The sequence below is a fragment of the Pleurodeles waltl genome, chromosome 1_2 (genome assembly GCF_031143425.1).
Source record: "Pleurodeles waltl isolate 20211129_DDA chromosome 1_2, aPleWal1.hap1.20221129, whole genome shotgun sequence".
NCBI lineage: Eukaryota > Metazoa > Chordata > Amphibia > Caudata > Salamandridae > Pleurodeles > Pleurodeles waltl.
Window position 1 is genome coordinate 469,906,238 of NC_090437.1, and position 27,819 is coordinate 469,934,056.

Sequence of the window (27,819 nt, forward strand, 5' to 3'; positions counted from 1 at the left end):
GTCCGGGGAAATTGCCCTGAACTATGTGGTGGTACCTTGGCTAGTGCCAGGGTGCCCTCACACTTAGTAACTTTGCACCTAACCCTCAACTAGTGAGGGTTAGACATATGAGTGACTTATAAGTTACTTAAGTGCAGTGTAAAATGGTTGTGAAATATCGTGGACGTTATTTCACTCAGGCTGCAGTGGCAGTCCTGTGTAAGAATTGTCTGAGCTCCCTATGGGTGGCAGCAGAAATGCTGCAGCCCGTAGGGAATCTCCTGGAACCACAATACCCTGGGTACCTAGGCACCATATACTAGGGAATTATAATGGTGTTCCAGTGTGCCAATCAGAATTGGTAAAAATGGTCACTAGCCTGCAGTGACAATTTTAAAGACAGAGAGAGCATAAGCACTGAGGTTCTGGTTAGCAGAGCCTCAGTGACACAGTTAGGCACCACACAGGGAACACATTTAGGCCACAAACTATGAGCACTGGGGTCCTGGCTAGCAGGATCTCAGTGAGACAGGCAAAAACAAACTGACACACAAGTAAAAATGGGGTTAACATGCCAGGCAAGATGGTACTTTCCAGCACGGACCACATCAGATGACATGTCAGACGGCAACCTGGCCTGCTGTTCCATAACCGCAAGCAGCTCCGAACATTCAGAACCTTCCTGGACAGCCACCGCAAGTTTGTCAAAGTCCTGCACCAAGGATAAGCAGAGAACATACCAGCTCTGAGGGCTAAATTTTCCACTGCAAAGGCCCTCTTCAGACCCGAATCCACCTTCCTATCAGTGGCATCAGCAGGAACGCAGTCCTCAGGATTGACTGCCATCTTGCCAATTAAAGTAGCTAAAATGGAATCCAGCTTAACAGAAGGGAGCAACACCTTCTCCCCCTCCAGCAAGTATAACTTCTGACGGAAGCAAGGAACTTGAGACTTGTCCACATCCTTCCACTCACGGAAAACCATATCCTTAACCGGGCCCTGGAAAGGCAAGGCAAACCCTGAAGGTGTCTTATATTGAGGGAACAAGTGGGAATCAGTCCCAGAAGGCTGAAGAACAGGAAACCCCAAATTGTCCGGAACATGGTTCAGAACATCCCACTTTTTATCCCTGGAGACATACTTCCCACCAGAAGAAGTCAAAGGGGCATCATCATCCAAGGAAGAGGACCCCTCCGCCGCCCCCGAAGGACGGGAGGCAAAAGAACGCCCAGGCCTAGGAGGCCCAGCCTGAAGTGCTTTAGACAAAGCTACCTCAATCATGTCCTGAACCTCCTTCCTGGACATGAGAGGCGCAGGAACCCCCAGTGCAACCTGGCGCCCACCAGGAGTGTTAAGGGGAACCTCCACATCCTCCCCCGAAGAAGAAGAAGAGACAATCCTGTGCTGTTTGGAAGGACATGGCATCTTGGGTGCATTTTGTGTTTGGATCATGTCAAGGCCAACAGCAGCAAGTAAAATAAAGGAGAACACCCCCCCCCCCACCACCACCACAACCATTAAAAAGCAGTAAATGGAAACAGCGCAGTAATTAAATCAAAAACAAGAAAAACGCAGGCAGAAACACCCGCCCTACCGCATCCAAGAAGATCCACACAACCGGAGAAGCAGCCCAGCACACGTGAGGCGAAGACCCGAAAGTGCAGCCCCAGCCACCAGAAAGCCGGCTGACTCAGTCAGTCGACCTGGAAGAAGCGTCCTTCAAGGCAGCGCCGCTAACCTACAGGAAGATGCGACCACCGGGGGACCCACTGCGAGGAGCACCGCACCTGCCGAGAGTCAAAACGAGGCCCGCCCAGGCCCCGCCGTGGAGGAGGAAGAGAAGGTAAGTCTAGCGGGCTAGACAAAAAGAACAGGAGGTGGTGGGGGAACTTTTCAAAGGGGAAGGGAGGGGCCTAGGGGGAGGAAAGGAGCCTCATTGGTTGGGAAAGGAAGGCGAGGGAGGGACGGGAGGTAATGAAGATTACCAATAAATAATTGGGTCCTTACTTTCTGCCTCACCTTCCAGGTCAGCGCCCCCCCTACCCTTCTCTCCACATCAAAACATACCACCCCACACCCGCTGGGACTCACATCAGACTTTGTGAGTGCGTGCGGGGGTGCGCTCCCAAATTGTAGCATCTTATACTGCTGTTCATGTGTGTATAAGGACGCGCGCTGTGCTGCCGTTTTAGCTGTAATGGCTTGGTGTACTTAAGGGAAGCTTGAAATTCGGCATTGTGTGTGTGTGTCGAGTAGCTCACAATGCACACCTGGCACACATACACTTTTAGCATACTGAATGGATTTGTTCATATGAGAGAGTGTATACCACTACACATGTTCTGTGTGTGTCAGGGAGATTGCATTGTTGGTGCCTTTGGCAATGGCAATATTTTTGGTGATTGTATATTGACAGCATTTCAGTAAACAATGTCTTGCTTCTATACTTTTGAAGACCATCACAAGGAATTAAGATCGCTGATCGTGTTTCCAGCTGCGTCACCATATTTCAACAAGTTAGGTTAGAATCAGAATAAGTGTTTCACCATTCACCTTTTTGATTTGTACCTACTTATACAATGACGATTAGTTCTAACATTAGAGGAGATGGCGCGTTATATCTTTACTAAATTAATTCGTTTTCTCTGCAGATCAAGAACAAGAGTTACATATGAGCTCTAAAAAAAAATACTTGACAGCGTTAAGTGCAGCACAGTCTGCTCCGGAAGTGTGGTTGTTTCTGTGCCAAACATTTGCTCTTCCTTCGTTCATGCGGTCATCATGCATATGTTTTCCGGATTAAGGGATTCGTTGGGAGGGGGCTGGTGAAAGGCGAGAAAGGGGGGTTGCTGGCGGGAGATGAGAAACCAGTAACATATGGCTTTTGACCACGTTGCCAGTTCCACAAAATACGTCCATTATACCACTTTATTTTCTACTGGAGAAATGTGAGCCTCCTCTCATGAATTCTGTTTCAGGCTTTGAGCAAACATCCTGAACCCAACAATTTTAACGAGGGTGATACAAAAGCATATTATTCTACCGTTAAGTTCGCACTGGTCTGGCATGGTGATCTGCTAGAGCTGTCACAAGCAATTGCTATCTTTGGTACCGTACTGGGAGAGGACCATGAAAGGCACCGACATAAACTTTAATAGAAGTATATTTCAAAGTGAACCTGCTACTTTAATGTTTTGGTTTTCAAACGTGTAATAAATCAAATGTTCATTGAAATACCTGCAAAACCGATTTTTGTTGCAAATAAACAAGGCCACTGGAATGATGTGGTTGTGTAGCTGCAACGTTTTCCGCACAAGAATAGATTTGCCATATTTGCCACCTAATAATCATCTGCTGCATTATATACAGATATTAACAAAAATGTTTCTAGCTCAAACTGATCTAAAGTTATTATTACAGAGCAACAAATGTTGCCGAGCAGTGGAAGGCCCTCTGCAACAGTTGACCAGTAGCTTTCAGTTTCTTATTGTTGTGTTTAGGTGTTGAACCAGTACTAATGAGATGGATCCTTTGCCCAGACAGGGTTAACATAAGTCACAGTGACAAAATAAGGAAGTTGTACTATCACAAAATGTGACGCAATATGCTGCATAATTTGTCTTTTCTTGTTGCATAATGAGGTCCAACCGTGCTACATAATTAGGTCCAGCCCTAGTGCATAATTCAGGTGGTCCTCCAGTGAGTGATTTATGAACATATCTTTGAATTACTGGAAATTGAAGACCCTTGAAACCCCACTTTTTTGTTTACCAGGGCTCATACACGCTCAAGGTTTGCTGCAATATGGCTTAGACAGAGCTCCTGAGACTGTCCTTGACATAGCTCGGTTCCAATACTACTGTTCTAAGTGAGTCCAAGATAACTCTCTGTGAAGGTCATGGTTTCCCACCTCATAATATATCAAATACCTCTAACACTTGACACTCGGGGTCAAGGAAGCAGTACTCTTGCTGTACTAGTGTCACTGGTCCTAGGGAAAAGCACTGCATATCTGGCCTTCTTGGCAGCTAACATCCCTCATCAAGAAAAAAAAAAACACTAGTGTCTCCACATACGTTACCTAAAACATTTTCGGACGTATTTGAAGCACTTATTTAAATGAGTATGCTTGCAACAATGATTGTTGAAAAGGAACTTTCTTTGCCTCTTAAAACCTAATTTTGGGGTTCTATTAATAGGGGTCTCCATACTGTTGAATGAGTTGGCGATATGTCAGAAAAATCGAACACAAAAACATATCATATTGCAAAGTTATCATAACCAGAATATCGATTACCAAAATATTGTGAATGGAAAAATAAATAGGCAAGTATAGATTTACATAATGCCATACCTTTAAGTCATATATACAATCAAGGCATATTTATGTGGCATTCCATATAGGAAATCTACACTTATCTATATATGTACTTATCTTCACAATATATTTGTAGCAGGTATTCTGACTGTTTTTGTTTCACAATATTTCAAACTCTCTATTCTGGTAGTAAACCCAATGGCTTAGGTGAACATGCCATCTTTAACGTAATGAAATATAGTTAGTTCATTTACGTAGTTAGATTACCATATGGATTATTGGCTACTTGGAATAAGCATTACATAAAAGTATTTAACATGTGGCCAATGAGACAAATGTCACAATATAGTCAATGTTTCTGTATAATTGTTAATCAATTACTTAGGGCCTGATTTAGAGTAACCCCGTCTGCCAAGATCTATCACAAACGTGACTGATATCCGTTTCACCATTTTAAGTTTCCTATATATATTATGGTAATTGTTGTACAGTAGACTGAATATTTGCATGTTTGTGACAGAGTAACCCATCTGCCAAAATCTAAACGAGGCCCCAAGTCTGTTAGCAGTCTTTAATGTAGATTGTGGCTTTATGATTTTGAATTTCCACATGGTGGGTCTTCTGCGGAGGGCATGGAGGGGGATGAATGTGTGGATTTGTGTGGTTCAGAATCTTAGAGCTTTCCCCATGGCTGTGCTTCATGTGTATTGGGTTGACTTATGACCTAACAGACAGATCTGTGTATTGTCTATTACATCTGGGTCCGTATGCGCCCCCTGTTCCATGCATTACTCATGAGGTGAATCCCACTCAGAGAAAGGAAAAAGAACAGGAAATGGTTGAAAAAAGTGTCCCTCACCCCAGGTCATAGCCTAAAAGGGTTACATTTACCCAGCATTTTTCCTGCTCTTTTACCTGTGTCACTTGAGATGGGGACTAAGGACGATTGGCTCCCACCAGCCGGTAGTTGACACACTTGCTACAAGGATTTACCCAATGATGGCCTCTTCCTGGATTAGGCACAGTGGGTGTGAATTCGGGATTACAGAGTCTTGGAAAGTGGCATCTGGCAAAGCCTCTCATGACAGCTGACTATTTGTTTTCCAACCTCACAGTTGAAGCAGAAGAAGTGAGGTTTCTTCTGGGAAGTTCTCTGACCATGTGCAGGCCCAGGTATGAGCACGCAGGTGCATTGCATGCTCCTGCACTTCCAGGACTTGGAGTCATCAAGAGTATTTCAACCATAGGTAAAAGGTAAGTTCCCATTGTGGTTTTCAATTTGTTGCTGAGCAGTCGTTAATATTGGTAATTCTTCACCAGATTATTGCTTGGCTGACTGGTTTGACATGGGAAAATATTCACGCAAGCAAAAGAATGTGGAGTCCTCCTCCACTGGTGATTCTTCGGCCTCTCCTCCCCCAAAGCGGACTGCTAGAGAGGGGGAGGATGAGCATCTCAGAAGGTTAATTAAGCAGCCGCTGCTGGAGCTTAATGTGGTAAAGGTCCCGGTGAGAACTGTTTTTGGTGAATGTTCTTATTTGTTTTGATGAGGAGCATCCTGCTGTTATGGAGGAGCAAAAGGGGAACTATATTAGTGAAGACTTCCTCCCTGATCTGCCGGCGCAAGTGAAACACAATATGGGGTTTCAGGGAAAAGAGATTCTTGGGCCCTTTTCTTCAGTTTCTGGTCTTTTGCGTCAGTTTCAGCAATCAGCCCATTAAGATTTCCCTGTGCATCCTTATATCATAGGGGTTTTGCGCAGGGAATGGAAGGACCTAGATAGGATTCTCATGCCTAAATTCATGGCTAAATTGTATCCTATTACAGATATGCAGAAGGTCTTGCCTGATTCAATTCAGATTGACTCTTTTGCTGCCAGCCTGGTGGGGCACACTACCGTGGCACAGGTTTTTGATATTCATGATCAGACTGAAAAAAAGGTTGATTCTTCCTTAAAAATGGTATACTCTGAGCCTATCAAGCTTTAAGGCCCGGCATCTATGGTACTTATGTGTTACAGTCCTTGATCTCTGATGTCAAGCATTTTTAAGGCAGTGGAAGAGGGGACTGAATGTTCTTCCTTGCTAGATGCACTGAAGGAAATGTTGGACATTTCTTTTGATGGGGTCCGAGCCACTGTTCTTTCAGTTGGGGCGTCGATTGCCGCTTGCCACAATCTGGTTCTTAAAGATTGGTGCACAGATTCAGGCCAAAAGTCTTCTAGGTTGTGCCTCCCTTTTGAGGGTCCCACCTGTTTGGAGCAGAACTGGAGCCTAAGTTGCACAAACTCGTTAAGGAGAAGAAGCACTCTTCTTCGCTCAAGGAGCCATCCTTTCCTCCTCTGGTGAAGGATTTTTTTGTTCAACAGCCCTCTTGCCCCAAGTATCATGGCCAATGGGGAGGTTTTGCCCTAGCAAAGAGCGAAAGGAAAAGCCCAAATCATGAAAGAAGCGATCCTGTCTGTCTAGGGGGTGGCCTGCCCTGCATGGCTGGAGGTAGGTTGTGCCTTTCCTGACTTCTTGGATCAGATCCATTTCCAAGTCTTTGGTGCTCCAAATCATTTGCACAGTTTAGTTTGTGACCACTTCTTGGCCATCTCGCAAGGAAAAGAGACTCACAATTCAGCAGGGTGTGGCAGCTCTGTTACAGAAGGAGGTGATTTCAGACATTCCCCTGATGTCCATAGGTCTGGGTTTCTGTTTCATCATTTTTATGGTTCAGAAGTCCACGTGGGGTTTGTGGATGAAGTTAGACCTAAAACGTCTGAACAAATTTGCAGAGTTTCCATCTTGAATGAAATGGTCTGTAGAAAGGATTATTCTGTTGGTTTCCAGAGGCCATTGGATGGTCACCCTGGAGCTTCAGATTGCCTATTTCCATGTGCCTATCTAACCCAGTTCACCAGCAGCATCTGCTGTTCTTCACTACCAATTCAATGTGCTGCCATTCAGTCTGAAGTCAGTACCTCGGGTGTTCACCAGGGTGGTGGCTCCTCAAGTGGTATCTCTCCATCTCCAAGGGATCTGACTGTATCCCTATCTAGACTATTGGCTTTTGCATGCACCTACGAAACTACAACTTCTGAGGATATTAAAGACAGTGCTAATACAAGTTCATGAGTATGGATTCCTGCTCAACTGAAACAAGTGTCGTCCACAAACTGTGTAGCATAGGATCTTCATAGGGGCCTGTTTCAGGACAGACTTGAACAAGGATTTTTTTTCTCCAAATTCTCGAGCCAGGACTTAGAGATTTGGTGTCCTAGGCCATTCAAAGTCAGTCTCTATCTATATGTCAAAAGGTGCAGCTGCAAGGTGGTTTCAGTCTCTGGTGGATCCCACCACCCCTCCACAGGAGATGAATTTCTTTGAAAATAGACACCGCAAAAGACATCAGAGATTTGGCATTTCTTTTCTGGATCTATTTGCCTCCCAAATCAACACCCAGCTTTAGAAGTTTTCTGCAAGGGCTCCCCAAGAGGGAGAGTGGATGCACTACTAGTTCCATGGCCAAGCAGTCAGCTCTATGTGTTCCCTCCCTTCCCCTAATTCCCAGACATCAGTCCAGGCTCCAGGGGGAAGGCAGAGTGATGATTCTAGTGGTCCTGTTTTGGCCCAGGAGAGCATGGTTTTAATTCTCAGATCCCGGGCCTTGGTTGCTCCCTCTTCATCCTTCCCCTCTCAGATTTATGACCAGAGTTCTCTCCCAGAGGCAGCAACTCTTGGTTTGGAAGTTGAGAAGAGGGGTTGGCAGCAAGAAGGGATTGGCAAATCACTTCCACTATACACTTATATGTGCTCATTGGGCAACTTTCCAGTCCTGGTATATGGATAATTGATTCTCCCCAGCAGCCTGATCCCTTCTGGAGATATTGCAATTTCTGTGGGATGGACATGAGAAGCAGTTTTCGGTTTCTACATTGCGAGCCCAGTGGGCTGCTATCAAGGCCGCTCGGTTTCCTTGGCGCAGTTTGGGGGATTCTGATGATTTGGTTCTGATTGTTAAAGGGCTTTTCTTGATCTAGACCCATGACTAAGCCTCTGTCTCCTCTGTAGGATTTACCTTTGAGGCTGAGGGCTTTGACTTCTTCTCCTTTTGAGCCCCTTGAACAGGCAGACATTGTTTATAACTCTTCAGGTGATTTTTCTAGTGGTCATTATTTCAGCCAGGAGGATTGGGGAGCTAGCTGCCTTTATGGCAAGGGAGCCTTTCTTGACTTTCTTTGAGGATGGTGTGGCACTTTGTTTTGACACTTCTTGTGTTCCAAAGGTGACTTTGGCTTTTCACAGGAAGTAGGAGGTAGTCCTGCCAGCACTTTTGGATGTGTCTGAGGCTTCTCAGGAGTTAGGTTGGCATCTTCTGGATGATAAAAGGGTGTTGCAAGTGTTTTTGGTCTGAACTGCTTCTCTTCATAAATCCGATTCCCTTTTTGTTTCCTTTAGCTCTTCTCACAAGGGTGAGAAAGCTTCCTCGGTTCCCATTATTTGATTGATCAAGCAGGCCATGTTCTTAGCTTGCACCTCCTCCCCCACCACCACCCCTTTCACTCCTAGGTGCCATTCAGGGAGGTTCCACTATGAGCTTTTCCTCCTCTTGGAATGAGGCTCCTCTTGTAAAGCAGCAAACTGGGCAGGTCCAAATACTTTTGTTAGACATTATCACCTTCAAAATGTTTTGCATGCTCATAAGAATTTTAGGTTGGCGCTCTTTGACTCTGCCTTGCCCTGATTTTCTTCTGTATGATTGCATTTGTTAATTAAAAACTGCATGTCAGAAGCACATTGATTTGGTAGTGTCCAATGTTTCGGGTGAGAAAATCTGAAGGTCTTATGGGGACCACTTTGGTATTCCTCATGAGTAATGAATGGGATGGGAACATAAGGACATAGAGGTAATAGTTCAATTATTTACCAGTAATCTTAATTAGTCTTAGTCATGTTTGCCCCGCCCCATTCATTACCCCAGATATCAAGACCTTCAGACGTTTGAGGGAGCTTGGTATTCCAAGAAAAATGCAGGGTAAAGTGTGCCCTGATAGGCTATGTGGTCTATGGGGGGGGTGGGACACTTTTCCGAAGCATTTCCTGTTCTTTTTTCTGTCTCAGTAGGAGGATTTACCTCATGACTAAAAAATTAGACGATTACAAATATGACTAAAAGTAATGAAGATTTCCACTAAGTAATTGAACCATTATGTGTTGCCTCTACAAAGTGAACCACAGCAAGGATTAAGGCATTACAACTCTTTACCTCCCACTTGTCATCTGTGTAAGTGTTGTGTGTCACTTTTTAGTACAAAGCAGACGTTAGAATAAACAGTTGAACTAATGCCATTTCCTGCGATTTTTACGAGTGTCTGAGCAGAAGTTTTTTTGGGTTTATGGCTGGGGTGCTTAAGTATGTGTTCTATAATACACCAGACAAAGGGGAAGCGCAAACAATGCTTTCAGGTTGTCTTTTTTTTTTACATGTATTCTTTATCATTGATTGCTCATGGCCAGTCAAAAGGACCCAGTCAATTGACCCAGTCAATTGACCATCGTCCTGGTTGAGGCCAGTCAATTAGGATAAAGAATATGCCACACCATATTTATTGTGCTTTCCACATAATAATAGAGAGCTCTGAAAACTCCAATTAGCTCTGCTTGACCCCAAGTGAAAGGCAATTGGAAAACTTCCTAGAGTAGGTTTCTGAACATTTAATAACAATATAGCTGCAGTAAACATGGAGAGAAAATAAGCGCTAACAACAATTTGCTCCCTATGTTAGTTGATGTGCATGACTTCACACTGACAGTCCAGGACGGGGTAACCACTCCGTGGGTAAACAGTGTCCATTGATTGCAGCTTTCCATCCCCCTTGGTGAATAGATGGGCGCAGGTCTAATAGTGTCCACTCTGAGGAGGGAAGTAAAGAAAGACTCCCCTTGCTCAACTCTTGCGGCTTTCTGTGGGGCCCTCAGAGATGATGGACCTTCTACTGGATTTATTCTCTTCAGGACTCTGGATTGCACAGGCTAGTATCTGACTGCTAACCCATCTATCTCCCATACAGTCTGCAAAACCACTGCCTGCAAGTCCATGTATCTTTCAGCTAATCTACAGATACTGTGCAGGGGATGCACTTTCCCATCGATAATGTGAGCCCAAGGGCATGAAGACGTTTGCTAGGGGACTTAGTCATGTGGATGGCCAATTAGGCTTTCAGCATCCATGTTGAACTGTTGGTGGTTTCAATGGACTGCTTTAAATTAGATTTTCCCTAGAATCATTATTGTTCTGTGCCAGTTTAAAATGTTGATTTAATGTACTATTTCCTTGTGATTTTGCAATGGGCATTAAGGTGCCGAGCTACTGGTGAGATGGTCATGCATTATCTTGTAGGTGACGATCTCGCTGCATAGATCTGTCCGGTGCTGTCAAAGACAAATCTCATTTCACCTTTCACACACACAATTACACTGTAATTATTCCCATTATTTTTAATCAATAATCGGAGTACAGCATGAACACAAATTCACTAAGAATGCTAATGCCTCTGTTTACTACTGTGTTAGAAATGGGGTTTCTGGTTGGCTAGGGTATGCACCTCAGCCAGGCAGAACCTACCCACTCTAGTCAGGGCTAGGGAGTTACACGTTCCAAGATAACCCCTGCTCACCCCCTTGGTAGCTTGGCACGCGCAATCAGGCCTATCCCAGAGGCAATGTGTAAAGCGTTTGCACAACACACACAACACACGTGATGCAAAATGTACACCACAAAGTAAACACAACACTGAGCTATGTAAAAATAATCTGTATTGCACAAAACATAATTAGACCAACATTACACGTAAGTAATACCCTGCTACCTTAGCAGTTGTCAGAATGTTACACAAGTTACTAATACTCTGCAAGAATATGCAGTTGGCACATTAGAACACGTAAGTACTCAGGATTCTACAACATAAGCAGTAGTCATGAATTATAGTAAAAGATATATGCACTGGTCATGAAAAATTCCTAAATACCCATAAAAGGAACATTAGAGAATATCTCACAAGTCATACAAATACATATCAGCTAGACATGCCCATAAAAAGGAACATTAGCACACATATGTAGGAACAGTAAACAGGTAGGAAATCTAAATAACCAAAAGTCTGTACTAGGCTCCTAGAGCCTAGATTCCCTAAAAAGTACCTGTTTTCTGGTTGAAAAGGCACTTCCAGTGCCTAAAGATGAGCATGGGGACACCGGCGCTCCTGTGAGCAACACGGGGGCCACGTGGTGTCTGTGGGGGAGAGAGGTGGTCTGCAACCTCTCTACCGTGATAAAGAACGGGCCCCTCCGGGGGCCTACGTTCTTGGTGGGGGTGCCTGGCTCGGCCATCTCACACCCTGTCCGTGGGGGCCGGGTGTGGCCCATGACAATTAAGTGTGCAAAAAGGCGGGAAGGGACCTTCGTCGAGGTCTCCCTTCCCGATTGAAGCGGGAAAACAAATTGCTCAAAAACAGGAGCGTATCCCGCTCCTTGCGCAGCGACCGGGGAATGGGGGCGCTCCCCGCGCATTCCCCGAGTCCTGCTTGGGGTGGAAGAAAACTCAGACCCCTCTGGGGGCCCGAGGGAAACACTCGCCCGCACCCGATGTGGTGCGCGAGTGAGGGAAGCTGCTCCCGAGCCGCCGGGAGGCTTCCTGCAGGACCAAAGGCGGCTGGTGCCCCGGGGGCGCTCCCAGAAGCGGGAGGTGCCTCAGGGCGTCGAGAGGAGCACGCTTGCTCCGGATCCTTTGTTTGTGTGCCCCGGGTGAACTGAGCGGAACGCGATCCCCCGCGCTCCAAGTTAATTAACAAACCCGGCTGCGGCAGTGATCGGGGGGAGGAAATCAAGCGCTTTCAAAGCACTAAAGCAAGTTTTGAGACCCGGGCTGCGGCGGTGTCCTTGGGCAGAAGTAAAGCGCTTTTCAGAGCGCTTAGGGCAAAGCTAAAGCCTCATCAGTAGGTCAAGTAAGAGTGCAGTTCCCAAGCGCTACAGACCCAGCTGTGGAGATCGTGGCAGGGGTAAGGGGCCACAGCACCCTGCCCCTTGGAACAGTATAGTCAAGACAAAGCACAGGGCTTGTGGGTCCAGCAACAGGCCAGCACAAGGGGTGCAGATGGTGGCAGTTCCTTCTAGTGACCAGGCAGGTCACAGGTCAGCACAGCAGCAGCAGTCCAAGGTGGTTTCCTGGTGAGTCCATTCATCAGCGTTCTGTGTCCAGTTTCAGTTCCAAGAGTGTTCAAATTGTGGGGAAAATTCCCCTGTACTTATACTGGGTTTACAGTGTGTCTTAAAATGGTAGGGAGAGGAGGTTGCAGCCAGTTACAACTGGTTCTGGGAGTGCCCCCTCTCTCCTTTCAGCACAGTCTCCAAACATCAGTGGAGGATTAACGACCCTATTGTGTGAGGCCAGGGCACAGTCTTTACAAATGCAGGTGTGCCCCACCTCTCCCTTCTCTCAGCCCAGGAAGGCTTTACAATATGTAGATGCACCTCTGTGTCACCTCCACCCTCCCTGTGTTCAGGCTGTCTGAGAAGTATGCACAAACCCCCAACTGTCAGTCTGCCAAGACGTGGATTGGAGACAAGCTGCAAAACCCCTAAGTCATAAGCACAGATAAATACGCACTTTCTAGAAGTGGCATTTCTGTGATAGTAATAAAAAATACACCTACACCAGTAAGCAGCATTTCTCACCACTATCACAAGCATACCAAACATGCCTACGCTACCCCTCATAAATCAGATAATACCCCTGTGAGAAAGTAGCCTCTTTCTAGCCTTGTTACCCCCACTTTTGGCCTGTTTGTGAGTGTATGTCAGGGTGTTTTCACTGTCTCACTTGGATCCTGCCAGCCAGGGCCCAGTGCTCATAGTGAAAACCCTATGTTTTCAGTATGTTTGTTATGTGTCACTGGGACCCTGCTAGCCAGGACCCCAGTGCTCATAAGTTTGTGACCTATATGTATGTGTTCCCTGTGTGGTGCCTAACTGTCTCACTGAGGCTCTGCTAATCAGAACCTCAGTGGTTATGCTCTCTCATTTCTTTCCAAATTGTCACTAACAGGCTAGTGACCAATTTGACCAATTTACATTGGCATACTGGAACACCCTTATAATTCCCTAGTATATGGTACTGAGGTACCCAGGGTATTGGGGTTCCAGGAGATCCCTATGGGCTGCAGCATTTCTTTTGCCACCCATAGGGAGCTCTGACAATTCTTACACAGGCTTGCCACTGCAGCCTGGGTGAAATAACGTCCACGTTATTTCACAGCCATTTTACACTGCACTTAAGTAACTTATAAGTCACCTATATGTCTAACCTTTACCTGGTAAAGGTTGGGTGCTAAGTTACTTAGTGTGTGGGACCCTGGCACTAGCCAAGGTGCCCCCACATTGTTCAGGGCCAATTCCCCGGACTTTGTGAGTGCGGGGGCACCATTACACGCGTGCACTATACATAGGTCACTACCTATGTATAGCTTCACAGTGGTAACTCCGAATATGGCCATGTAACATGTCTAAGATCATGGAATTGCCCCACCAATGCCATCCTGGTATTGGGGAGACAATCCCATGATTCCCCGGGTCTCTAGCACAGACCCGGGTACTGCCAAACTACCTTTCCCGGGGTTTCACTGCAGCTGCTGCCAACCCCTCAGACAGGTTTCTACCCTCCTGGGGTCCAGCCAGGCTTGGCCCAGGAAGGCAGAAGAAAGGACTTCCTCAGAGAGAGGGTGTTACACCCTCTCCCTTTGAAATAAGGTGTCAGGGCTGGGGAGGAGTAGCCTCCCCCAAGCCTCTGGAAATGCTTTGATGGGCACAGATGGTGCCCATCTCTGCATAAGCAAGTCTACACCGGTTCAGGGATCCCTCAGCCCTTCTCTGGCGCGAAACTGGACAAAGCAAAGGGGAGTGACCACTCCCCTGACCTGCACCTCCCCTTGGAGGTGCCCAGAGCTCCTCCAGTGTGCTTCAGACCTCTGCCATCTTGGAAACAGAGGTGTTGCTGGCACACTGGACTGCTCTGAGTGGCCAGGGCCAGCAGGTGACGTCAGAGACTCCTTCTGATAGGCTCCATCAGGTGTTGCTAGCCTATCCTCTCTCCTAGGTAGCCAAACCTCCTTTTCTGGCTATTTAGGGTCTCAGCTTTGGGGAATTCCTTAGATAACGAATGCAAGAGCTCATCAGAGTTCCTCTGCATCTCTCTCTTCACCTTCTGCCAAGGAATCAACTGCTGACCGCGCTGGAAGCCTGCAAAACTGCAACAAAGTAGCAAAGACGACTACTGCGACACTGTAACGCTGATCCTGCCGCCTTCTCGACTGTTTTCCTGGTGGTGCATGCTGTGGGGGTAGTCTGCCTCCTCTCTGCACTAGAAGCTCTGAAGAAATCTCCCGTGGGTCAACGGAATCTTCCCCCTGCAACCGCAGGCACCAAAGAACTGTATCACCGGTCCTCTGGGTCTCCTCTCAGCACAACGAGCGAGGTCCCTTGAACTCAGCAACTCTGTCCAAGTGACTCCCACAGTCCAGTGACTCTTCAGTCCAAGTTTGGTGGAGGTAAGTCCTTGCCTCCCCACGCCAGACTGCATTGCTGGGAACCGCGTGTTTTGCAGCTACTCCGGCTCCTGTGCACTCACCGAGGATTTCCTTCGTGCACAGCCAAGCCTGGGTCCCCGGCACTCTAACATGCATTGCACGACCTCCTGAGTTGTCCTCCGGCGGCGTGGGACTCTCTTGTGCAACTTTGGGTGAGCACCGATTCACTCCACTTAGTAGTGCCTGTTCCGGCACTTCTGCGGGTGCTGCTTGGTTCTGAGTGGGCTCCTTCTCTTGCTGGGTGTCCCCTCTGTCTCCTCACACAATTGGCGACATCCTGGTCCCTCCTGGGCCACAGCAGCATCCAAAAACCCTAACCGCGACCCTTGCAGCTAGCAAGGCTTGTTTGCGGTCTTTCTGTGGGAAAATACTTCTGTACGACTCTTCACGACGTGGGACATCCATCCTCCAAAGGGGAAGTTTCTAGCCCTTGTCGTTCATGCAGAATCCTCAGCTTCTATCATCCGGTGGCAGCTTCTTTGCATCAACAGCTGGCATTTCCTGGGCATCTGCCCACTCCCGACTTGATCGTGACTTTTGGACTTGGTCCCCTTATTCCACAGGTACTCTCGTCTGGAAATCCATCGTTGTTGCATTGCTGGTGTTGGTCTTTCCTGCAGAGTTCCCCTATCACGACTTCTGTGCTATTTGGGGAACTTAGGTGCACTTTGCACCCACTTTTCAGGGTCTTGGGGTGGGCTATTTTTCTAACCCTCACTGTTTTCTTACAGTCCCAGCGACCCTCTACGAGGTCACATAGGTTTGGGGTCCATTCGTGGTTCGCATTCCACTTCTAGAGTATATGGTTTGTGTTGCCCCTATCCCTATGTGCCCCCATTGCATTCTATTGTGACTATACATTGTTTGCACTGTTTTCTAATACTATTACTGCATATTTTGGTATTGTGTACATATATCTTGTGTATATTTGCTATCCTCATACTGAGGGTACTCACTGAGATACTTTTGGCATATTGTCATAAAAATAAAGTACCTTTATTTTTAGTATATCTGTGTATTGTGTTTTCTTATGATATTGTGCATATGACACTAGTGGTACTGTAGGAGCTTCACTCGTCTCCTAGTTCAGCCTAAGCTGCTCTGCTAAGCTACCTTTTCTATCAGCCTAAGCTGCTAGACACCCCTCTACACTAATAAGGGATACCTGGGCCTGGTGCAAGGTGTAAGTACCCCTTGGTACTCACTACAAGCCAGTCCAGCCTCCTACAACCCCTTACACATAAGGCAGGGCATTTCCAGTGCAATCCTACGAGGAGGCAGCACTCACAGCAGTGAGACACCAAGTTAGGCTGTTTGTCACTACCAGGACAGACCACGCAACATGGCACATGTCCTGCCTTCTACATACATGGCACCCTGCCCAAAGGGCTAGCTAGGGCGTACCTTAGGGGTGACTTACATGTAGTAAAAGGGGAGTTCTGGGCCTGGCAGGTAAATTTAGATGCCAGGTCCCTGTGGCAGAAAACTGCGCACACAGGCTCTGCACTAGCAGTCCTTAGATAGGTTTGACAGGCTACTTCAGTGGGTGGCACAAGCAGCGCTGCAGGCCCACTAGTAGTATTTAATTTACAGGCCCTTGGTATAGGGATACCACTTTACAAGGGACTTATAGGTAAATTAAATATGCCAATCAGGTACAATCCAATCATACCAATTTTGTAAGAGAGAGCACATGAACTTTAGCACTGGTTAGCAGTGAAAAAGTGCTCAGAGTCAAAACGTCAGCCAACAAAGGTAAGAAAAATAAGGAGGCAAAAAGCAAAAAGTCTGGGGAATGACCCTGTAAAAGGGCCAGGTCCAACATACTGCTTACTGCTTTTGTTTAGTATACAATGGCTCTAATTCCGAGTTCATCAGATTCAAGGTACCATTTATCGCACCTGATAAATAAACCAATAGGGTTCGTTATTTAATGGATGCAATAAATAACACCTATCACAAGTTTTTGGGGAACAAAATGAGGACTTTGGCGCTCCCTGCACCAGAATACGCACAGTACAGTAAATTCTGTATACTTTTACTCTATTAAATTCTTAATAAAAAATGATTGAGTGTTTGTGTTCTAACAAATGAGTTTGTTAGAAAATGGTTAACGTAGAAAAACTAATGTGCATATTTGAAATTGTGACCTCTGAGATTGTCCACCAGAATTCACGAATGTACTAATAAATGACTAGCATACATGAAATATAGAAAAACGTATAAACATAATGTAGTAATGTGTCATATTGAGAGAGCAAACCTATGCTTTTCAATGATTATAAGCCTTAACTTAGCTAAAGTCTTGGCCTAGTCTTACCAGGCCTCATACAGAAGCTGTATTTCTTTGCGTTTAATGGAAAATGCTGACAAGCTGAACTAACCGTGAACTGCTCATTGTTTAATAAAATTTGCTTAGCTGAAACCTCTATGTGAACCGACGGACAGGAGATGATGGAACTAGAAATATAACGATTAGTGTGTAAAGCGCACTGAGTGTACTTTCCCAGGACTTGAACAATGAAGGCACTGACTGGAGAAGACGAGTCGGATGATGAGGACATCATAAAGTGGACCAATCAACGACATGAGAAACATGAAATATTAGAATACATAGATTTGGAATAAAACAACTATTGGGTAGAGTCATAACTTGTGATTAATTGACCAATTAGGAATTGGGGGATCATCTGGGTGATTTTAATATAACAACGTGACAGAGGAGAGAAGACTTTAGAACTGATGGGGAGGGATGTTAGATGCTGGATGCGGATGCTAGATGTTGGGGAGCGAGACTGCGAGATTATTGAGGCGATTTGAGATTCTGTCATTGGGCCCATACTCTTGAGAGGCTGATGTGATGCTGACTGACTGATGATCTGAAGACGAAGACTGACTCTGTTGCTGATCCATACCGAGGATAGGTAGATATGATAATGTGACTGAAAATAACTTTGTGCCTTTTCATTCTAGGTACCAAGTGCGCTGTCTAAATAGTTTTCTTAGCTTGATGATTTTTCCCAAAAATCTTGTTCTAAATTGTTTTGCATGAAGTCCCACATGCTGATTCTAATTCTGATTAGATAAGGTTTTCCTTATGTGACAACTGACAGATTCAGAGAAAAATGGTTGACGAACTGTTTTGCTGAACTCTGTGAATAGAGAAGACCTATTATCTTTGCTCTTCTTGTTGACTTTTGCTAATGCATTAGACTATGTTTTGATGCAAATTTTGATTAGATTATTGTTTTTGGTGCCTTATAATAAACTAATATGGAATTTTGATTGAATTATGTTGAATTAAACTCATGACTTAGTATTGTAGCAAATAGGGAAATAAAATCACTAAAACGTATAACAAGTTGTGGTTATTCATGACTGAAAGGTCATGGTGTGTCGTGTTCTTTGATTCATTAATGATGAAGACTAATGCTTATTAACTTTTGTGTATTGATCATTTGTAGTATCAACCATACCCTAGCTAGGATACTCCATACAGATCAAAAGGTTCATCGACCTATGCACATCCCCTTGTGAGTTTACTTATTATGGACCAAGCGCGCTAACACTTTACTTTGGTTATTTACTTGTCATGTCTTTTGCAGAATCCCCCGTCCCTGTTTGGCATGACTTCCTGGTTTCATCTCCGAGCATAGGTTGTAGCCCCAATGTTAGGCACGTTCCCCCAATTAGGATTGTCATGGAGGTTTCATTCCCTATTTATTCGCAGGCATCGATATTTAGCAGCTCGGTTCCAATTAACCAAACTCCCTACACATGGGGGTCTCTGGGCCTGTGACCACCAGAGAATAACCGGAAAGTCGAGAACTCCTGTTACTTATTAGGCCCCAGGTGATCTGCCACCAACTTGGCTCATTATTGCTTCAGTAATATGAGGCTATTTATGGTTTGTTTGAGGAAGACTGACACATCTCTAGGTAACTTATAATGCATGCCACGGGACAGAGTGCAGCAAGCTTTATGACATTGCTCTGTTAGGATTAAAAAACATTCGTTTTTAGATCTGTGAATGAAGCAAACTTGACTTTTATAAGACTAGTTGGCTGATGTGCTAAGGGTAGCCTGTTTCTAACTACAGTGGTTGGCACCAGATGCATCCTGGGATATGTAAATAAAAAAGCAACCCCATAAGTATAATTTATAAAAAAAGAAAGAAAAAAAAAAGTCCTAAGCAAACTTTGAGTTCTGGTTGTGTGTACTGTACTGTGCTGACCAAATGTAAAATTAAAAGTGTTCATCAGAAAAAGGAACCGTGCGGGGATTTTTGTTTCGGAGGCGACCATTCAGTGGCCTGCGGTCCACATATGCATGTAAAAGGACCACATGTGCAACTCTCAGATGTAATATGGTGCTCTTTACAGCCCCTTAGTCGTGGCAACATAAGGCACTGAGGACCTTTCAAATAATTGTTCTGCAAGCTTTATCTGGTAAATCCACGTTTTGTTTGGGCACAAAAACCACGTTGTCGTTTTATTTGCGTACAAACTATTATTAATACTGAAAAGATCGTGCGTAAATAGGAAAGGGGTACGTTCTAAATAAGTATTGCTTATCCAAAATAATTTTTCTTTAAGCAGTTGCCGATGTTCTGTTACAAGATTATTATATGGCTCTACCTTTGGTAAATTTCCTGGTCGCTTGGTCTATTTAAACATACGGAACATGACCAGTTTATACAATGAATACTTGTTGGAGGCTTGACCAGATTCAAAAAGTTTTGGCTATGAGCAGCTGGTTTACTGCTACTGTGAGTAGTACGTGGCTTGCTGCTGAATTTCAGAAGTAATCCAGGCCCATATTGGCGTACTCTTGTCTTTCTCTCCTAGTACTTTTGGCTTACTACTAAATTTCAGGTGTAAATCACACCAACATCTGAATCGAGCATACTTTTTAGTTTATTTAGTTCATGGCATGTTTGAATGATGTGCATCTTTGGAAGGCAGTGAGTAACTGTTTTTTTCAGAGTATGCAAAAGATCTGTCTTATGTTCTTTAATAGGATTTATTATGTTCTACATTTTTTAAGGACTTATGTGCTTACTTGTGAATGTGTGAAGTTTATTTCAACCAAACACTACCTTATTTTGACTTCTAATATCAGTGACGTCCTTTGTAATAAAGAGCTAACAGCCATATGAGTCTGACACAGGGCCACTTTCTTTATATAGAAAGTGTCTTGTACCGCGCCGGGTATTTTTTATAGTCACACAGGATGTGAGCTATCTGCTTACTCCTGGCTCCTGGTTATTATTGCAGGACATATTCAAAAAGACAAATGCTATTTTGGGAATTTCGCAGTGAGAAGATGTGATATGGAGTCAGCACGCGTAGAGGAAATGCCTGGGCCAGTTGGTGAATCAGCAGAGAGCCACATGCTGGACTATCTGCTGGCACCTGTGAAGAGCATCTCTCATGATCGTTGCAAAGTTCCGGGCCTAACAGTGCGGGCCTCAGTGGGTCAGTAGTAGTGACGCACGAAGGTCAGCTAGGGGTCGCAAGCAGCAGCTTAGCAAGGATGCCATGTGTCCTGGTGCAAGCAAGAACAGGCATTTGCAATGCAATAGGTCTCGCAGATTTCGAACAAATTAATTGCCATCTTTTGACAACAGTGCCCACGACCAAACACAAAAGAAAACCTGACTGGAAACTGAAAAAATACGAGTTAACAAAATAAAAGAAAGTTACCTTCCAAAAATAAAATTTGCTATTTTGTTTGTCCCGTTGGGCAGGTTTTTGCCAGTCACAAGCCTTCTGTTTGGAGGCACTGGAAGTTAAAATGAACAAGATAGTACCTCGATCACGTCTGGAGCAGCAGCCGGGCACTAATTAAGTAGACACTAATTAGTGCTTGATCCCTGCCCCACACAGGCAAATGGAAATGATGCCAGATATGACTTGATGAATTATGAGGCTGCAAAGAAGAGTGGCACACAAACCAACAAATGGTGAGGGACAGGCGGACTCCAAACCCTTTACTGAGCACAACAGTGCAGGCTTGACCCTAAAAAAAAATGTTTTTAAAAAAAGGCCTCAGCTGTTCGGGTAGTGAAATACAGATTTGTCAGGGTTCAATGAACTCCTCGGGCTGTGGAAACCAGAGCCACTGCATCAACCTGCATCAATTCTAGCTACACCCTTGGCCACAAGGGCTAGCCGGTGCTGTCACTGGTTTACCTTTGGTAGCCTGGCCACAGGATCTGATGCCACCACATCAGTCGTCATGAGGTAACAATAGAATGTAAACCACTTTTGAAAGACTGCTTTACTTTCTGCATTGTGTGTCCCAGTGGCGGCCCGTCCTTTAGGGCGGAGGGGCCACCCCCCTCCCCCACCTTTTGGCCCCCATGAAGAGTGCCTGTCAGGCTGAACAAAGGTCAGCCTGACAGACACTCTTCATGTTCAGGTCAGGCAGCCAGGAGCAGACATGCGCGATTTGCCCAGACTCCAGGCTGCCTGAGCTGAACCTTGCTGGGCTGAGGAGATCACAGCTCCTATGGGCGTGACCTCCTCAGCCCAGCAAAGGTGCCTCGAGGCCTTCCCCTGGGTGACGAGGAAAGCGTCACCAATTGACACTCTCCCTGGGTGCTTCAGTTTAAGCCCTGAAGTGCCCAGGGCGAGTGTCAATCAGTGACACTTCGTCACAGAGTGGGGTGGGGTCAGCAGTCTCACTGACCCCATCCTACTCTGTGACCAGGCTGGGACTGCTGCCTTCCCTCATTGGCTGACCTTAGGTCAGCCAATGAGGGAAGGCAGCAGTCCCAACCCTCCTTGGACCTGGAGGCCGAAGGTAAGTGTGTGTGTGTGTATGTGTGTGATGTTTCAAATTGAATGTTTGGTGCGTGCGTGCATGTTTGAATGGTATGAATGTTGTTAATGGATGTGCGTGCGTGTGTGAAAGAATGAGTGTGTGTGATGTTTTAAAATGATTGTTTGGTGCGTGCGTGCATGTTTGAACGGTATGAGTGTTGTTAATGGGCGTGCGTGCATGCGTGTCTGTGTATGAAAGAATGAGTGTGTGTGTGTGCCCCGCCCGCCCCCCCTCCCTCCTAAAGCAGCCGGCCGCCACTGGTGTGTCCCTCACCACTTATAGACCCTCAGAATTTAATAGGAGGCTGTGGATTGGCAAAATATTGGGGATGAAGGTGGGGAGGATTAACCCTGTCATGTCTTCTTGGGTGTATGGATGTACAACTTTACTTCCACCGCACTAGCATATTTGTGACTTGATAGCCTTGTAGTGAAGGCAGTTATCTGCAAATGTTTCAAGTTGTGTTTCTTGCATTGTTTCTGCCAACTTTCCACTTAGGCCTTCATTACAAGTGTTCTCTTAATTCCGAAGGTGCGGTAACAACTGGTATTAATGATCACAATTATATGTTTTTTTTTTATTTATTTTTTACTTTTACTGATTTTTTTTTAGCTGCTGTTGAAAGTGCAGCTCAAAATGAGTACTTACCAGGGGAATCAGACTTGGAATTAATAAGTCCACCTGGTAAGCCTCAATATTCTTAGTGGACCATCAGGGTTCAACTCCTAATGGTCTGGGTTTTCAATACCCCCAGTGTTCCAATATCCCCTGTAATCGATAGTTTCAGTATTCTGACAACCTGACCAATTTCCCAAGCCACACGTATTGAGGATCTAAGTGCTTGCCTGGTTGCGTTATATGGCAGTTGGCGCAGAGGAGTGAAGATGCCCTGGTAGCGACTCCATCAGGATATAAATGCTGCAACCGCTAAAAGTGAACGTATTGCCTGTATAAATGATGACAGATTTAGGAGCCTGCTTCCAGTTTTAGGCTGACTTATTTAGAAGAGTTTCCGCTCAGTAAACTGTTGACATGCCAGGTGCAGGTCAACTGTAGGCTAAAACTGCTTTACAACAGGAAGCAGACCTGAGTGTGAGAAGGACGGCTGTATCTCAGTATCTCACGTGGGTTGTGGTTACAGGGTAAGTCTTGCTGAAATCTGAGCACAAGGATGATTGCATTTTAACTTAATAGAATTGAAGAGCTGTATAACTGGTAAGATAACTCAACAAGTTGAGCACTTTTTTGCTGGGATTTGTATGTGAACCGGATGGTTAGTTTCAAATTGACTAAGGCCTGATAATGTGTTAAGGGGGTGTATTTGTGGAGATACCAGCTGGCCAGAACTAAAGTTTCTGGTCTGTTTCTCTGCACATGTATTCGCCTATCATGAGTTAAACCTCCTGGAATGGGGAATAGCTCTATGGTTTACCTGGCAGAGTTCCACAATGAACTTCATGGGGTTTGAAATGCATGGGGTTTGATGACCACATTTACCACCTCCTGAAGCACGTGTACATGGCAGTTGGTTTGGGATGAGACGGTGAGGATGTTGGATAGCAGGACATGCATTACATGCTCCCCATGAGCCTGGGTAGGGGGGGGATCAGCAGGGCTCCGGGACATCCCATTCCCAATGTGATTTTACAGTTCCATGTTGAGACACCTTGGAAATCTGGGTGCAGGAACACTGACACCCTTATAATCGAGTGCTACGGAATTCCAATGGGGAATTCTGCTCTCCTGGAAAGAAGGGCGAAAGCTGACTCTGCCTTCAGTTGATGAAATGAATACCAATTTCATTTAGGTACTAATAATTGTATATATAAACATTCTGTTTAAACTGCTTCTGTGAACTTGAGTTATATTTTTTTTGTGAGGTTAATTAAACGCAGTCAAAAAGCAGACTAACATGAGTCCTATGCAAGCGTGTTTGATTAGTTTTATTTATAATCTGCCTTTCGTTGCATTTTAGAGGAGAGCCAATCTTTCATGCCGTCGAAAGTGTTTCTCACTCTGTTCAGTGGATACCATAAGCTTACGCTTACGCCTATGGAAACGGACAAGAGTGTCGTACAGACCTACACTCCAGCTCTTTCTTTGCTCTGACTTGTCCCTTTGCATTCCAACAGCTGTTGCCAGAATTCTGAAGGCTCCGGAGTCTCAGAATGTCACCTTTGGATCGGAAGTGGTTCTGCAGTGCACGGCCACAGGCATTCCAGTCCCGACCATCAGATGGCTCGAAAATGGGAAGGCGGTGAGTGCACTTCTCATCATCTTTATCAGTTGCTCTGAATGTTTCCAGCTGAAAATCCTGTCCCTTTTCCATTTCCTGTAAGGGATTGCTAACTTGCCTCCTTCAGACCACGCGGAAAGCTACGTCCGTTTGTCTGCCCATGTCCTTCAGAACCCAATATTTATAGGCCACATTCACAGTACGCCGGTAATCACAGTGGGGAATTTCTTTCCTTCATGTGGATTATGAGGCATATTTTCACTCCGACTACATCTGCTGAAAGCAGCTGCAACCTTCAGGTGAAATACACATGCAGGAATTGTGTATAGGTGCGGAATCGGGAGTACCTCCACCCCACCCCACCCCACCCCAAAGGGTAACTAATGCCCAGGTATTGGTAACCCCAGGGGGGGAGGGGGAAGCCAAAAACAAACACAACCCATTTTGTAACTGAGCCCTATGTGTTTGTGAGTTGGTACCCCACCACTCACAGCGTACATCTTCCCTCACTGATAGCGTTCAGTAGGCCCATGTGAAAGTACTCGGGGTAAAAGGGAAGGTGTGTCTGCACTCTGATCGGGTGCAAGTAGACGGAAGGTAGAAAGGTACGGCCTCTTCCTGCTACTTTACGAGATGTGGTGCAGTTTGCTCTCTACATGTAGTGTAGGGAGTTAGGAGCATATTTACACGAAAGTGGTGCATCGGTCCCGATTTGCCATTTTGTTTGGGTCCCCTTACACCCCTCCCTAAAGGCACAATGGTTGCCCCATGTTTACAATGCTGCACACCATGGCAGTCATTACCACAACATTGTCAACATGTTTGGCGCTGTTGTGGAGCTTTGCTGCACTAGCACCAAAAGTTTTGGCACTAGTGCAGCAAAGCACAGGGAGGCCATTGGCCAATACAGGAGTGTCACTTTAACGCCCCCCTTGGCAGGCTTTAAAAATGGCAGGAAAATGGCTCAGTGAAACCTTGCAAATTTCACTGCCCCATTTTTTGGGCCTCCCTGCGGTGCAACACCCCCCCCCCGCATAAATTAAGAATGGCACAGGTATAATGTGGAATAAGGGGTTACAAAGTGGTGCAATGTGTTCATTGATTGTTGCAACTGAGTTTCCATAAGACACAAGCAATTTGAATGAAAGAGGTAACCTGGTGTCTGCAAGGAACAACTTGCTCTCCCACAGTTACTTGTTGTAAATAGCAAATCTCCAGGACTGGAGATAGTGGGAGTAATCAGTCACTTTATACTGATGCTCCTGTGCTCGTGAGATAGGGCAGATCCATTGTATCCTTAGGCCATCAGACTGAGAGTGTCCCACCGATTGGCCTACTCTTTGGTAGAGTAAATATGTGAAGACAATAATATCCAATCCACCTTGAGACCTATAGGCTCTTCCCACATGAGTGTTGATCTCGTTGGATACACTACTAAATATTGAGTCTCGGTGTAGTTGTAGTGTTTCTACTGCTTGGGTGCACAGTTTCCCCAGTCCATTATGAGATGCCCCAAAAGAATATTTTGTTTGTGTTGACAGTGGCTGAGGATGCACAGTAAAACAGGATACAAGTAAACTTTCTCAAGGGGACTAAAGCATAACTGACCACATAAGTGCACTTTTGTTAGAGAGCAAAGCATTTCACATTTGTTTAAAACTATCACATCACTATTTCCATATATATTTTCCTATGTGCTTTGACTTCTGAGCAGTGCTGTAGTGCTCATGCTCAGAGATATGCAATACATTGTCAATAAAGTACATTCATTTCATAGGGAGGAAAATACAGACAGCCAGACCACAGTCTGGCTCTATCACATTTGATGGTTAATTCAGTTAAATAGTTTGCTTGAAATGTGTGTCTTCTCTCGAAGCGCAAAGATGTGCATAGAAAAATGACTTTGCCTGTCTAGAACTGGAGGTGATTAGGACTGGGTGATAAATTCTGCTCCACTGGTGGAATTTTGGCCACTCTGAATTACGCTTTTAATGTGGAGATCCAGCCAAATTCCACCAACTGCCACATGGAGGAGTTTTGCCTCACATGTGGCCCACAAAAGGTAAGTTCACAAGCGAGAATTGGCATCCCCAGTGCAATTTTCAGGTGCTAGGACAGCTCCTTGCAAGACTTTCCCAATTTGGAGTAGATAATCTACTAGAGCGGCAGCAAAATCATCTCAAGCAGCAGCAGCACCCTCAGGCACGCCGCATGGTGCAGTTTGTGCTGGTTTTTCAGCATGGAACAAGCTCCCAGTGCTAAAAATAAGCACAGGCAGCACATCATGCCCTGCCCATTTGCAGAATCTCTGAGTTTTTATGTAACTGTGGCTTTCCATGGATAGAAAATCCGTAGGTTCCGCCCACCCCTAGTAGTGATATGAAAGTTAGGTACAACATGAATTGGCTTTAATGTACCACAGGTGCAAAAGTGTCACCTTTTCTGTATTTGATGTAATGCCCTAATTGGCCAATGGTATGTTCAGACATGGGTCCTCGGTTCGCTCTGTTATGGGATCCAAGCCATAGCTCACTGATGAGGCCTACTAAGGCTGGGAATGGTCTGTGATTGTTTGTGTTTGCTTCTGGAAAAGGACGTGCCTGGAAGTTCTGGGTGGATTTGTGCTTGTTTTGCATAAGATGGCCCTTTGTCGAGAGAGACAGTGGGTGAAAAATAACTGGTTGGAATGCTACACAGCTACACAGAGCGTTTGCCAGTGTTTTAGACTATTTGAAACATCCCTCATAACACCTTTTGTCTGTTTGATAAAGACTGCCATATTGTATTTTATCATCACTTATTATCTGTCAAAGTTCAAATAATATGTGGAGATGCCCCAACACTGTGCACTAGATATAGCCAACACCACCATCTTGGATGGGATCATGCATGAAAGTAGATAACATGTATGAAGCTACACATTACCCCTGAAATCATCATGTTGGGAGTAAAATTGCCTTATGGTGAACATATGGAGAGGTGGATCAGTACCATTTATTCAACTTCAGTTCTTATAATAATCTCAGTAACTAAAGCACTGAAAAAAGGCAAAAGTACTATTTAAAGGAAAATAATTAAGCTGCAAGTTTTCTACTGTCGCAGAGAGGCTCTTGTCCTTCAGCCATATTGGGGAAGCAGAAACATAACTCGTATCATTCTGGTGCCATCTAACATTTTAATTGTTGATTTTTAGGCGCAGAATGTTGTATGGAAATGTTATGTAATTAGACTTGACCCAGAAGTTCAATCATTTTTTGTAAGTGGCATTCTTGTATTCAGACATTGTGACACCTAAGACGTCTAAAAGGGGGCATGCAGACAAAATAATATACTGGTAAAATAGCAGCTAAAATATACTCACAACATAGTGGAAGATACATGTCAGACTGTACTAAGCTTGTGCTTCGAATACAGCACTAATTATGCACTCTTCCCCCTCTCACCACCAGCAATGACCACAAACACAGGGTGATGATGGCCAGAGGTAGAAGGGGTAAAAGGGGAATGGGATAAAAGAGAAAACCTAGACACTAAACGTCACCTCTCTGGCTTGTCACTTCAGCTGGACAATGATGTCTGCCGCATATGGAGTATATACAAAGAGAAGTTTGTTATTAAGGTTTTGTGCCTAGCTGCAAAAATGAATAGATATAGCTTTCCAATGTCACTGTGTAACCAACTCTAGTTTCAGGAATTTAAAGTTTCACATCAAAGTAAACAAAGAATGAGTGCCTTAACTATGTTAACTAACACTTCCCCCATGAAGTCAATAACTGTCACAAGCTGCATTGCTATACACTCTGTCAAAGATGAGTTATAGTTGCTACTTTGTT

At 45.1% G+C, this 27,819-nt stretch overlaps 1 protein-coding gene across 1 annotated transcript in view; it reads left to right on the forward strand.

The window, feature by feature from the left end:
- Positions 1-27,819, forward strand: part of MUSK (muscle associated receptor tyrosine kinase) — a 595,710-nt gene that overhangs the window by 340,075 nt on the left and 227,816 nt on the right. The window contains exon 6 of the mRNA XM_069240929.1: positions 23,883-24,007. Coding sequence (XP_069097030.1) covers positions 23,883-24,007 — 125 coding nt within the window. The remainder of the gene's footprint in view (positions 1-23,882; positions 24,008-27,819) is intronic.